Source organism: Mercenaria mercenaria, chromosome 19 (assembly GCF_021730395.1).
Source record: "Mercenaria mercenaria strain notata chromosome 19, MADL_Memer_1, whole genome shotgun sequence".
NCBI lineage: Eukaryota > Metazoa > Mollusca > Bivalvia > Venerida > Veneridae > Mercenaria > Mercenaria mercenaria.
The window spans coordinates 25,236,398-25,249,291 of NC_069379.1; the positions used below are offsets into that span (position 1 = coordinate 25,236,398).

Consider the following 12,894-nt stretch of genomic DNA (forward strand, 5'->3'; position numbering starts at 1 on the left):
AATGGTACTGCAAACCTAGTGTGTTATTTTGTTTATAATCCCCATACTCTTGACATTGTTTTGCATTTCAACAAGTCTCTTATAATATAGTAAGTAGAGCACATATTAAACAAATTGGCTGTCTGAGAAAATCTGAGAAAGTCTCAGCCTTCAAGGATTACTTGGGCATTACTACTATATTAAACATAGATTTCTTTTTTATTTATAAACATTTTAGTACTTGGTCATGTAGTAATCTTACTGTGACTTAGGAGATTCCATTTTTTTTATTTGAAGAGACAGTTAGGGTGTAATCCTTGATTGAAACAAGGGTTTCAGGTGCTGAAATGAAACTTAAAGTGACTCAGTGATTTTCCTTAGCAAATGGAACTAGAGCCCTTAGAACTGTTGTTACTGTAAACTAGAGCTGACTCCTGAAGCTTATTATAGGAGTGAGCTTGTCTGTCAGTCCATTGGTTTTCATGGTGTAACATCATAAAATACAGGTCAAGTTCTTTTGCTCGTCTGATTTTTTGGGGAAAAAATTATGAGTTATTGTCATCACTTGGTCAGTTTTAACATTTGCATTGACGTTGCCTGGTTAAGTTTTATGTATAAGTCAGCTTTTCTCCTTAACCATCAATAGTTGACTCTGTACAGCAAGAAACATAACTCCATCCTGCTTTTTGCAAGAATTATGGCCTCTTTTTGACTTAGAAAATATCCGATTTATGTTTAGGTAAACTTTTCTCCTAAACTATCAAAGCTGTTACTTTAAAACTTACAACACTTGTTCATCATCAATAGCTGACTCTGTTCAGCAAGAAACATAACTCCATTTGCATCCAACATGGAGCAGTTATTCACCATTAAAAGCTGACTCTGCATAGCAAGTATGGTAAATCTACATTGCTTTTAGCAAGAATTATGGCCCCTTTTTGGACTTAGAAAATCATGGGTTGGATATATGTCTTTTATACAGAGACAACAAAAATTAGAGGAGCGTCTGCACCTGCAAGGTGGTGTTCTTGTTTCACGTAGTTATAGCCCCTTTCCAAAGTAAAATTTGCCAAACTCATGGTTTCTGGACTCTTGGAAGCGTTGACAGATAATAACACAGTTAAACAACTTAAATTGCACCTTCTCATGGCCATTTCTTTCTTATGGTTGCCATACTTCTGTGACAAGGGGTATGGGGGTATTATTCGTCACTCCTGTGACAGTTCAAGTTTTGTCTGTTTCAATATTGTTAATGTTGTCAAAAGAACTATTGGAGTACTACTGGAAGTTTCATCAATGTTTACACATATATTGTAAAGTCTCCTGAAACACTCTTGTCATCATTATTAAAACATATTTACTCCAAGTTGTGAAATGATAGATCCTTGGTACTGTCATAAAGTCATTTCTGTAGCTAGAAATAACAGAAGTAATTGGAATTGTCTGTATATGAACTTGTAGGGCAGTTGTGGATGCCTCACAGTATGTAAAATCAGAAGTGGAATTACTACAGCCTGCAGAAATATCTGTAGATATTTGTCGAAACATTGCTTCAAGCTGGTTCCATGCAGTTCCAGATGTTGATATTTCTGGAAAACTGAAAGCAATCAAGGTAGGTGGAGTTTAAACTGTCTTGAAGAATTTTTGTGCCCCATATATTTACCATAACAAGATGATGTGTCTGGTTTAAGACTGGAACCCCTACTCCAAAGGTCAATGTCACACTTTGAAGAGAAATATTTAAGGTCATTTTTCCTGTCTACAGTATAACTTATTTATGCATGGATCATTGTTATACGCCCGAAGGGACGTATTATGTTATGGTCCCGGTGTCCGTCTGTCAGTCCGTCCGTTAGCAATTTCGTGTCCGCTCTGTAACTTTTGAACCCCTTGAAGGATTTCAAAGAAACTTGACACAAATGTTCACTACACCAAGACGACGTGCAGAGCGCATGTTTTGGATGTGTCATTTCAAGGTCAAGGTCACACTTAGGGGTCAAAGGTCATATAAGTATGTTTCATGTCCGCTCTAATACTCTTGAACTGCTTGAAGGATTTCAAAGAAACTTGGCACAAATGTTCACCACACTGAGACGACGTGCAGAGCGCTTGTTTCGGATGACTTGCTTCAAGGTCAAGGTCACACTTAGGAGTGAAAGGTCATATGAGTGTATTTCGTGTCCGCTCTGTAACTCTTGAACTGCTTGAATGATTTCAAAGAAACTTGGCACAAATGTTCACCACACTGAGGCGACTTGCAGAGCGTATGTTTGGGATGACTCACTTCAAGGTCAAGGTCACACTTAGGGGTCAAAGGTCATATATGACTTTGCTTTGTGTGTATTACTCTGCATTGCAGTGCTCTTGTTTTTATTTGGCAGATCCCTTTTTGTTCTCTTACAAAAAATTTTTTTAATTACTTCCCTTTTTTGTTTCTATAAATAGCTTATTTTGAAACTTTTTCATTATTGGCCGTAGGGAAAAACCGAGACCACTTTTCTGTGGTACAACATGGATGGTACATCCAATTTTTAGATGTATTTTGACATAACATTACCTGGTAAGAATTTTTTTGTGGACTTAAGAAATTTTTTTTTGGAATTTTTTCTTTTTTGTTGTTCCTGTCCTTTGGGCTTCAACAGTCAAGTTCTTTAAATTTTGCTCCAATCCTCTGATGTAACCCTTCGGGCGTATATTGCCCCGCTTGGCGGTGCTCTTGTTAAATCTGTGCAATGGCAGTAAAATTGATCTACCAGTTTTATCTTGGCAAAGGTGGTCAGATTGACTCGCCAGTGTTTGATCTCGGCAACAGCAGTATAATTGACCTGCCGGTGTTAGATCTTGGCAACGCCAGTATAATTTACCTGCAAGTGGTTAGATCTCGGCATCGGCAGTATACTTGACCTGCCAGTGTTAGATCTGGGCAACAGCAGTATAATTGACCTGCCAGTGGTTAGATCTCAGCATCTGCAGTATAATTGACCTGCCAGTGATTAGATCTTGGCATCGGCAGTATAATTGACGTGCCAGTGATTAGATCTCGGCATCGGCAGTATACTTGACCTGCCAGTGTTAGATCTCGGCAGCAGCAGTATAGTTGACCTGCCAATGGTTAGATCTCGGCATCAGCAGTATAATTGACCTGCCAGTGTTAGATCTTGGCAACGGCAGTATAATTGACCTGCCAGTGATTAGATCTTAGCAACGGCAGTATAATTGACTTGCAAGTGTTAGATCTCAGCAACGGCAGTATAATTGACCTGCCAGTGTTAGATCTTGGCAACGGCAGTATCATTGACCTGCCAGTGATTAGATCTCGGCATCGGCAGTATACTTGACCTGCCAGTATTAGATCTTCGCAGCAGCAGTATAGTTGACCTGCCAATGGTTAGATCTCGGCATCAGCAGTATAATTGATCTCGGCATCAGCAGTGAAATTGACCTGCCAGTGTTAGATCTCAGCAACAGCAGTATAATTGACTTGCCAGTGTTAGATCTTGGCATTGGCAGTGTAATTGACCTGCCAGTGTTAGATCTCAGCAATAGCAGTAAAATTGACTTGCAAGTGTTAGATCTCGGCAATGGCAGTATAATTGACCTGCCAGTGTTAGGTCTCGGCAACGGCAGTATAATTGACCTGCCAGTGTTAGATCTCGTCATTGGCAGTGTAATTGACCTGCCAGTGTTAGATCTCGGCAACAGCAGTAAAATTGATCTGCCAGTGGTTAGATCTAATCAACACCAGTATAATTGATCTGGTAGTGTTTGATCTCGTCAACGGCAGTATATATGACCTGCTAGTGTTAGATCTTGGCAATGCCAGTAAAATTGACCTGCCAGTGGTTAGATCTCAGCAACGGCAGTAAAATTGACCTGTTTGTGTTAGATCTTGGCATCAGCAGTATAATTGATCTGCTAGTGTTAGATCTTGGCAATGCCAGTATAATTGATCTGCTAGTGTTAGATCTTAGCATCGGCAGTAAAATTGATCTGTCAGTGTTAGATGTCAGCAACAGCAGTAAAATTGATCTGCCAGTGTTTGATCTCTGCAATATCTGTATAATTGATCTGCCAGTATTAATCTTTGCAACGGCAGTATAATTGACCTGCTAGTGTTAGATCTCAACTATGCCAGTGTAATTGATCTGCCAGTGTTAGATCTTAAAATTGACCTGCCAGTGTTAGAATAGGGGAGCTATCATACTCATCCCGGTGTTGGCGTTAGCGTGAGGGTGAGCGTTAGCGTCACACAAATGTTAAAGTTTGCGTACCACCCCAAATATTTTCAAAGTCCATTGAGATATTGCTTTCATATTTTGCATACTTGTTTACCATCATGACCCCAGTCTGTAAAAAGGAGGAGGCAACTCTATCAAGCATTTTGACTGAATTATGGCCCCTTTTCGACTTAAAATAAATATTAAAGTTTGCGTACCATCCCAATTATTTTCAAAGTCCATTGAGATATTGCTTTCATATTTTGCATACTTGTTAACCATCATGACCCCAGTCTGTAAAAAGGAGGAGGCAACTCTATCAAGCATTTTGACTGAATTATGGCCCCTTTTCGACTTAGAATAAATGTTAAAGTTTGCGTACCACCCCAAATATTTTCAAAGTCCATTGAGATATTGCTTTCATATTTTGCATACTTGTTTACCATCATGACCCCAGTCTGTAAAATGGAGGAGGCAACTCTATCAAGCACTTTGACTGAATTATGGCCCCATTTCGACTTAGAATAAATGTTAAAGTTTGCGTACCACCCCAAATATTTTCAAAGTCCATTGAGATATTGCTTTCATATTTTGCATACTTGTTTACCATCATGACCCCAGTCTGTAAAATGGAGGAGGCAACTCTATCAAGCATTTTGACTGAATTATGCCCCCTTTTCGACTTAGAATAAATGTTAAAGTTTGCATACCATCCCAAATATTTTCAAAGTCCATTGAGATATTGCTTTCATATTTTGCATACTTGTTAACCATCATGACCCCAGTCTGTAAAAAGGAGGAGGCAACTCTATCAAGCATTTTGACTGAATTATGGCCCCTTTTCGACTTGGAATAAATGTTAAAGTGTGCGTACCACCCCAAATATTTTCAAAGTCCATTGAGATATTGCTTTCATATTTTGCATACTTGTTTACTATCATGACCCCAGTCTGTAAAATGGAGGAGGCAACTCTATCAAGCATTTTGACTGAATTATGGCCCCTTTTCGACTTAGAATAAATGTTAAAGTTTGCGTACCACCTCAAATATTTTCAAAGTCCATTGAGATATTGCTTTCATATTTTGCATACTTGTTTACCATCATGATCTCAGTCTGTAAAATGGAGGAGGCAACTCTATCAAGCATTTTGACTGAATTATGCCCCCTTTTCGACTTAGAATATGCTTATTGTAATGTTAAAGTTTTACTCATTGCTTATATTATACTATCAAACACTGAGAATAGTCGAGCGCGCTGTCCAGTGACAGCTCTTGTTTTGGGTACAGTTTGATACTGACTTAAGGATAATTATGGCAGCATATTTCATTATATGACAATTTCCTCAGATTTGGTTGGTTCAGTACTGTTTTTCCAAAGGATCTTATAGATTGTTTTGATTAGAAGAATTATCATATCTTTTCATTTAGTTCTAAATGTTTGCAACTACAGAAATGTTCAAATAAATGACAGTTGAAGTTAGTAAGCTAGACATGTACTTTCAAGTATTAATCAGTTATACTTTGAAGCTAATTTTGTGTACTAAAGTTTTTGAGACAGAAGTGGGAACTTAGACTACATTCAGTAAATTATGTTTATCTTTTGCAATTTCATGCAATACATGTGTTTTCATGGCATTTGTAGCTGTTGATCAGTCAAGGAGATTTCACAGCAATGATGTTAGTATTGAATGAAAATCTGTCTGAAGGGCAGGATAAAACCAAGGCAGTGAAAGACCAGCCGTCTGAAGCAGAAGCTGTTACTAAAGACGTCGAGGCACCTGTTACTGCTGAAACTGCTGGTAAGTACAAACTTAAAGTTTTACATGGATCTTTGTGCTGCCTTAAACAGAATTGTTATACAGCATGTGTAGTTGTGCAGATAGTGTTTTAATTGGGATTTCACAGAGCCAGACAAGAGTTATGGCCCTTTGTTTAGTAAAAATATGCATAAAAAGGGCCTAAAAGTTAGTTTCATATATATCTGAAGAAGTATTTGACCTAGGATTATGAAATACAGGAATATTATTCAACATGTGAAGTTGTGCACCTGGATTTGTTTTGGAAACCTTTCAGTCATACCAGAGTTTTGGTCATTGATTTAGTCAAAAATATGTATAAAGAAGATACAAGTTTGTACCACAGGCACATATATCTCAAAAAGTATTTGACTTAGAGTCATAGAACATTAGGGGATTGTTATTGTGAAGTTTGCACAAATTGGTCTGTTTGGGATTTTGCGCAGCAAGACCAGAGATGGGCCTGGACTGAAAAATGCACAAAGTGCTTAAAAGTTTGTGTTGCATGTCTCTTAAAAATATTTTATCTAGAATCTTGAATCCATGTGCTGTGACGGAGTGGGGGCACCTGTGTCCTATGGACACACATGTAGCATGATACTGTAACATTATTAATATTCATGAGGGACTTAATTTCATGGATTTTGCAGTTGAGTTAATCCATGAAGTTTAATCTCAGTGAAGCAGTAAATTTTTTTATTTATTTTATGTTCAATTACCAGAATGCACAGATTTATATTTCTAGGAAATATGCTGTTTGTCAGTCTGTCTGTTCATCCATTATCCTTCCCTGTGTCTGAGTGTCTGTCCATTAGTACGTCTGTCTGTTACAGAAGTTTGTCCAGGCTATTTTTCTGAAACTACTGGTATAATTTCAATCAAAATTTCTAACAAAATTTAGTACTAAGAACAGTTTTGCCTGTCATCAGAATTTCCAGTTGATTGTATTTTGGTAAAGTTTTGGCCTCTTTAAGGTTGTTTTTTGATCAAATTTTGCATTTATCCTGCCAGTTAGCCTTTAACCAGCTAGCGACAAGTAAGTTTGCCTGTGTGACCAGTGCAGACCAAGATTAGTCTGCACGTCTATATTCAGGCTGATCGTGGTCTGCACTGTTCGCAATTCAGTTAGTAAATTTTAAGTGAACAAATAATAACTGGTACTGCCCAAATTGGAAGATGGACCAGTCCATTTTAGAAATTTAGCTGGGAGCATCATAGAGGGACATGCTCTGTTTATAATATATAGGTATACTTATGTGAGGTATTATTTTGTGTTTTTACAGTGGCCACACAGAGCACACCACAAGCAAAACAGAGTGAGGAAACCTGGTGTAAACTCAAGTTTAACTTCTGTATTAACAGTCTGTCTGCAGCACTATATAATGGAGATAGTCAGCTGGTTAGAATATTTTGTTTGCTATTTTTAGAATGGTGTCAAAGTTACTAATTGTGAATGTGGCCGAATGTGTAAGAGTGAACCTATGTCCGTGCAAAATTTGGTACTTGTGACCAGTCTGTGAAGATTTTTTGAAATTCAGACCTTCAAGTTTTAGAAGTTTAAATAATTCCAGATGGTACACATTAAAGACATATTTTATCTGTATATATATGAGTTCCTAACCTAAAAGAATAAAGATTAAATAGCTTTTAAGGTATCCTGAATAAATGGCTTCTGTCAGTTGATTATTGATCCAAAAATCATTTCTCCTCTGCTTTGTGTTTCATGTATGCGTATTGTCTATAATTTGTGGAGCAATGCATATTGTCCTTTATTTGCGAAGAAATGCATAGTGTCTATTATTTTTGGAGCAATGCATATTGTCCTTTGTTTGCGGAGAAATGCATAGTGTCTATTATTTGTGGAGCAATGCATATTGTCCTTTATATGTGGAGAAATTTTTGAGAGGTCTTGAAATTAAAACTATTTTGGTTGTATGACAAATGAAAATGATGCTTAAGCCTTAAATTGCCTACATAGTTTGAAAACTTTTTGGAAATGATATCATTTAAACATTTGCAATGTTTAACCACTTCGATAGCCTAGTGATGGAGCATCCGCTTCAAGTGCGGGAGGTCGTGGGTTTGGTCCCCCACGCGTCATATGTGTGTTTTTTTTTTTTTTTTTTTTTTCAAAAAAATAAATATTGTTTAAACTAAATGAATAACCAATTTTTACCTGCAGCTTGATGAAACAATAGTTCTTTATGAAAAGAAACTTAGAATTTACAGGGAAATTCCCCTAAACTGGAAACACTGACTTTCAGAAACCCTCCAAATTTAATGATTTTTGTTGTCCAGAAATCTGGCCTTGTTTAACTAGAAAAGAGGAGTCCAGAGTGATTAATATAAGTTGGAGAACTTGCTTCACAATCAGCCTAAACTGAATTAGCTAGGAAAATAAGCCTTACATCTGAACCTCACTGTACTGGAAACCCAACAGGCCAAACCTATTTAACAATGCAAGATGGTCCCAGAGAAACAAACAATTGTAAAGGCAATCAGTATTTTGGCTCTTGCCATCTATCATGATTACCAGAATGTTCTTTTGTTTTGTAGTGTATGTTTGTTCATACAGCAAATAAACAAGGCAAGGATTTAAAATGAATGAGGTTGCATAGAAATTGTATTTTATGCAGTGTAACATACATTCCTTCAACAAAACCAAAAACTTAAAATCTCTCTGAACTGAACTTTTACTCTTGTCTGGTGGCTATGTAGTTTAGAGAGGTTCCTCTGTACACCATTTAGAGACTCTAATTTTTGTGTAAAAATAAATCTACTCTTTTCTTAATACTACCCTAATATTTCCAGACGTCTGGCTTGTATCACCATGATGACAGTAAGTGCCTTGGACAGTTTGAACTGCAGCTGATGGGACTAGATGGTCACATGATGTCCAGTGGTGACATGGATGTCAAGGTCATATTGAGAGATACCATCATGGATGATAAACGTCTGCAGAAACGTGGCGGAATAACAAGGTAAATAAAACCATGGATGTTAAATGTTTGCTGAAACACGGCAGAATACTGAGGTTAGTAAAACCATGGATGTTAAATATCTGCAGAGAAGTGGCAGAATAACTAGGTAAGTAAAACCATGTGTGATAAATGTCTGCAAAAACATGGCAGAAAAACAAGTTAATTAAAACTAAAGATCATAAATGTCGGCAGAAATGTGGCGGAAGAACAATGTTAGTAAAATTTTAAAGTTAAGTCTTCTTCAGAAATATACTTGAGTGTGATAAATATCTATAAATGAATTTGTATGTAAAAGTGAACATGTCTGATAAAGGACTACCTTCGCTGAAGTTGTTATGGAATATATAAGAGACTATCATGTGTTTTTAGAATGATGGAGAGAAGTAAGAAGTCTACATCAGATAGGAAAGAGGCAAACATGATTGATGTCTCCTTTAAACAGGAGAAAAATGATAAGAACAGTAAGTTTACATTGTAATTTTTCAATGGATCCTTATTACATAAAAAGTTAAAAATTCCAGCCATGACTTAATAATGATTTATACACTGCATTGTTTTCATCTGTGATGATATTGTAGAATAAAAACCCGCTGAGGAGAGAAGTGGAATTAAAGGAGAGTTAATGTATTGCAGAGAACAAAAACTTGCAAGTTTTTTTAGACCATAGTTGTTTGAGGTCCTATACACAGGGCATTCAAACAAATTATGCATTTAATTAGGGGACCTCCATGGCGGGGTGGATAAGGTCACTGGCTTTGAATAACTTGCTGTTCAGTGCTGTTAGTTCAGATTCCTTGCTTGGGGGTGAGGGCTTGCAAATTGTCTATGGTTCTATCAAGGTACTTGCATCCTCCGCCTGAAACAGTGGTAGTAGGGGGGCCCTCACCTTTGGTCTTTCTCCACCATCAAAAGCTGGAATAATTATGTGACCATAATTAATATTTTAGATATGGCTTTATATGTAACAAAATTAGCACAATAAAATGTCATTAATAATAGCAGCTAAAGCTTTGTGTTGTATCATTTAAATCTTGCTTCTTTAAACACTTGTTAGAATCAAATGATGACAATGAAATTGTAATGATTCATGAAAGTGAAATGATTTATGTGGATAAAGAAATTAAATATATTTCTCAGAACCTACATGTACATAAATGTGTGATTTTCTTTACAGTTGATGTGCACATGAGTAGTTTATATGTATGTGTATGCCTGGATTTCCTGATGTCAATAGCGGACTTCTTTGTCAAAGGCCTGCCAAAACAACCTGAAGTAGAACCGCCCCCTGTTCAGACCAAGGAGACTCAGAAAGGTGAGATGTGCCTGGTTTGTCATGAATGAAAGTGTACATCATATGCACAGTTCTAGAGTAATAGTGTTTTAAATCAATAGTTGATCATTATATAGAAATAATACATGTCTGTATTATAGTAACATAATTATCTCCCTTTTAGGTCCTTTGGTTGGTTTATTTTAAAACAATGAACAAAGTGAAAGATGTGTGATGTAACTTGAATCATTACTAGATTGTAAACAGAAGTGAAGACCACTGGAATTGTAACTGTGTCAAGAATATTTACAAAATAATCTCCCTTTGTGTACAGATTTTTTTCACATGTTTGGTTAAGACCTTAACTTACCATCTTTCCAGCTACTTAAGGGACTTTAATGAAACTTGGTTCAGATTCATGGCTAATATAGGAACTGAAAACAACTTTTCACACAAGACTTTCAATGTAAATATGAATCTCGTTGAGTGATAGCTCTAGTTTAGCTCTAGTTTATCTTACAGCAGATGTACAGCCAAAACCTGAAGAACCTCCGGCCGGTGAGATGAGTATATCTGTGTGTATAGACAGGCCAGAGATAATCATGATAGAAGACCAGTCAAAGGAAGACACTAGTGCCTTGATGTTAGATGTAAGTCATTTCAGGATAAAATTCTTGTTCAATCTCTGCATTTTATTCCTGCTTAGAGTCAGATTGTGTTTGACATAAGTTTCTGTATAACAAAGCAATAAGTAATAGAATTCCTAACCTTTTCATTTTTGATATAAACAGTTCACTTACAGGTTGGTTGAAATGTGTCAGGCCATGAAAGCTCATGTGAGCTTTGTTCCACTAAATTGAAATTCCAAAAGAGAGAGGAATGAAATAAAAACAAGTTTGACATAAGTGTAACGCTTGTAAATCTTCTCCATAATTGAAATCATGAGTGTCATTGGTCCACTTTTGATGCAGAAATATGTAGTTATGTCTGTAATGTAATTATAGGTTGAAATTAAAGCGTACATTGAAAACGTCAAATCTTTCCAGCCCAGTCAATATGACCGACATTTTGGACTATATTTTGTACTGTTCAGTTGGATGATTTCAGATGGAGCTGATGTTTAGAATGAGGCAGAGCCCGGAGACTATGGATATGTCAGCAGCCATCAAAAATCTTGGCATTGTCTCCTGTAAATATAACAGTAGGGGTTCCGGGGCACAGGTATGTATTAATGCAAGTTTTTAATATAAAGTTCTGATTAACACTGACTGGCAGTTACTTGCGGAGAACAGGTTTGCACTGGCACAGAATCCATTTACACTGGTTAAGTTACATAACTGAAAGAAAAATGCTGTTAAGCACAAAATGAACAAAACTGAATGTTCTAAATTTAGACACAATAGACTCGTATTTGAATAAAGGATAAAAGCCTACATGTGCAAGTAGGAAATCTTAACCTCTCTGATATAAGATATCCTTTATTTGTTGCAGATTCTGATATTATTAGACATTTTTTTGAACCAAATTACATTTATTGAAGATTCTGACACCATGTAACATTTATTGCAGATTCTTACACAGTATGGTATATTTATTGCAGATTCTTACACAGTATGGTATATTTATTGCAGATTCTTACACAGTATGGTATATTTATTGCAGATTCTTACACAGTATGACATATTTATTGCAGATTCTTACACCATGTGACATATCGTTCTACAGTAAGACCCCTAAAGATCAGGGAGCACATATGGACGTTTCTACATCAGATTTAATTCTGAATATATCACCAGCAACTATCAAGACTATGTCCGCAATAGCTGCAGGACTGTCCAAACAAGATGTAAGTTTTAGCATAGTTGGAGTTATTTGTTCATTGGGATTAAATTTTACAGTTTTATGTTCTGTGAAATCCATGAAAACTGGTCTTCCAAGAATATTAATGATTTTGCAATAATCTAAAGGCCAATATTTTGGTAATAGGTGAATTCTGTCTTTCTTGCTCCAGTTTTAGACATTTTGTCTACTACAAGTGGTGAGGGAAACATTGATTTAGTGCTGTCCATCTGTGTGCCGGCCTGTATGTCGGAAAGTTTGTCCAACTAACTCCTCTGACACCACTAGGTGGATTTTCACCAAACTTTACGAAAGTGATCATTGCCAAGTATAGTAGTGCATAAGAAGTTCATATTACTGGCATGTTCCTGTCAGGTCATTTTCAGCGGAGCTATGGCCCTTGATTCGTAAAATTTTATGATGTTTTGGCTGCTTCACTTATATTATTTGGTGGATTTTCTCCAAACCGTACAGGAGTGCTCAGTGCAAAGCCTTGTGCATATTTTCAGTTTGTTTCAGTGGAGTTATGGCCCTGGATTTGTCATAATTTACTTTGCCTATACAGCTGCTCTGGTACCACCAAACCTTACAGAAGTGATCATTACCGGGCTTATTTGTGCATATCCTGGGCATATTCCGGTTAACTGATTTTCAGCACAGTTGTTGCACTGTATTTTCAAATTTTATGACATTTTGACTACTTTTATGCCACGGCAGATTTCTACTAAACCGTATAGGAGTTATGGGTGTGAAGCCTAGTTATGCATATCATCAGCAGAATCTGGTTCATTGATTTTCAGCAGAATTGTGGC

General features: G+C 36.7%; 1 protein-coding gene across 11 annotated transcripts in view; it reads left to right on the forward strand.

The window, feature by feature from the left end:
• Window positions 1–12,894, forward strand: part of LOC123542107 (intermembrane lipid transfer protein VPS13A-like) — a 227,438-nt gene that overhangs the window by 84,144 nt on the left and 130,400 nt on the right. For 10 of the 11 annotated variants that reach the window (XM_053531671.1, XM_053531674.1, XM_053531680.1 and 7 more), the window contains 9 exons: window positions 1,441–1,591; window positions 5,839–5,995; window positions 7,276–7,391; window positions 8,804–8,973; window positions 9,343–9,434; window positions 10,148–10,285; window positions 10,766–10,893; window positions 11,351–11,464; window positions 11,937–12,089. In XM_053531671.1, coding sequence (XP_053387646.1) covers window positions 1,441–1,591; window positions 5,839–5,995; window positions 7,276–7,391; window positions 8,804–8,973; window positions 9,343–9,434; window positions 10,148–10,285; window positions 10,766–10,893; window positions 11,351–11,464; window positions 11,937–12,089 — 1,219 coding nt within the window. The remainder of the gene's footprint in view (window positions 1–1,440; window positions 1,592–5,838; window positions 5,996–7,275; window positions 7,392–8,803; window positions 8,974–9,342; window positions 9,435–10,147; window positions 10,286–10,765; window positions 10,894–11,350; window positions 11,465–11,936; window positions 12,090–12,894) is intronic. The other variant, XM_053531672.1, reaches the window with a different exon arrangement.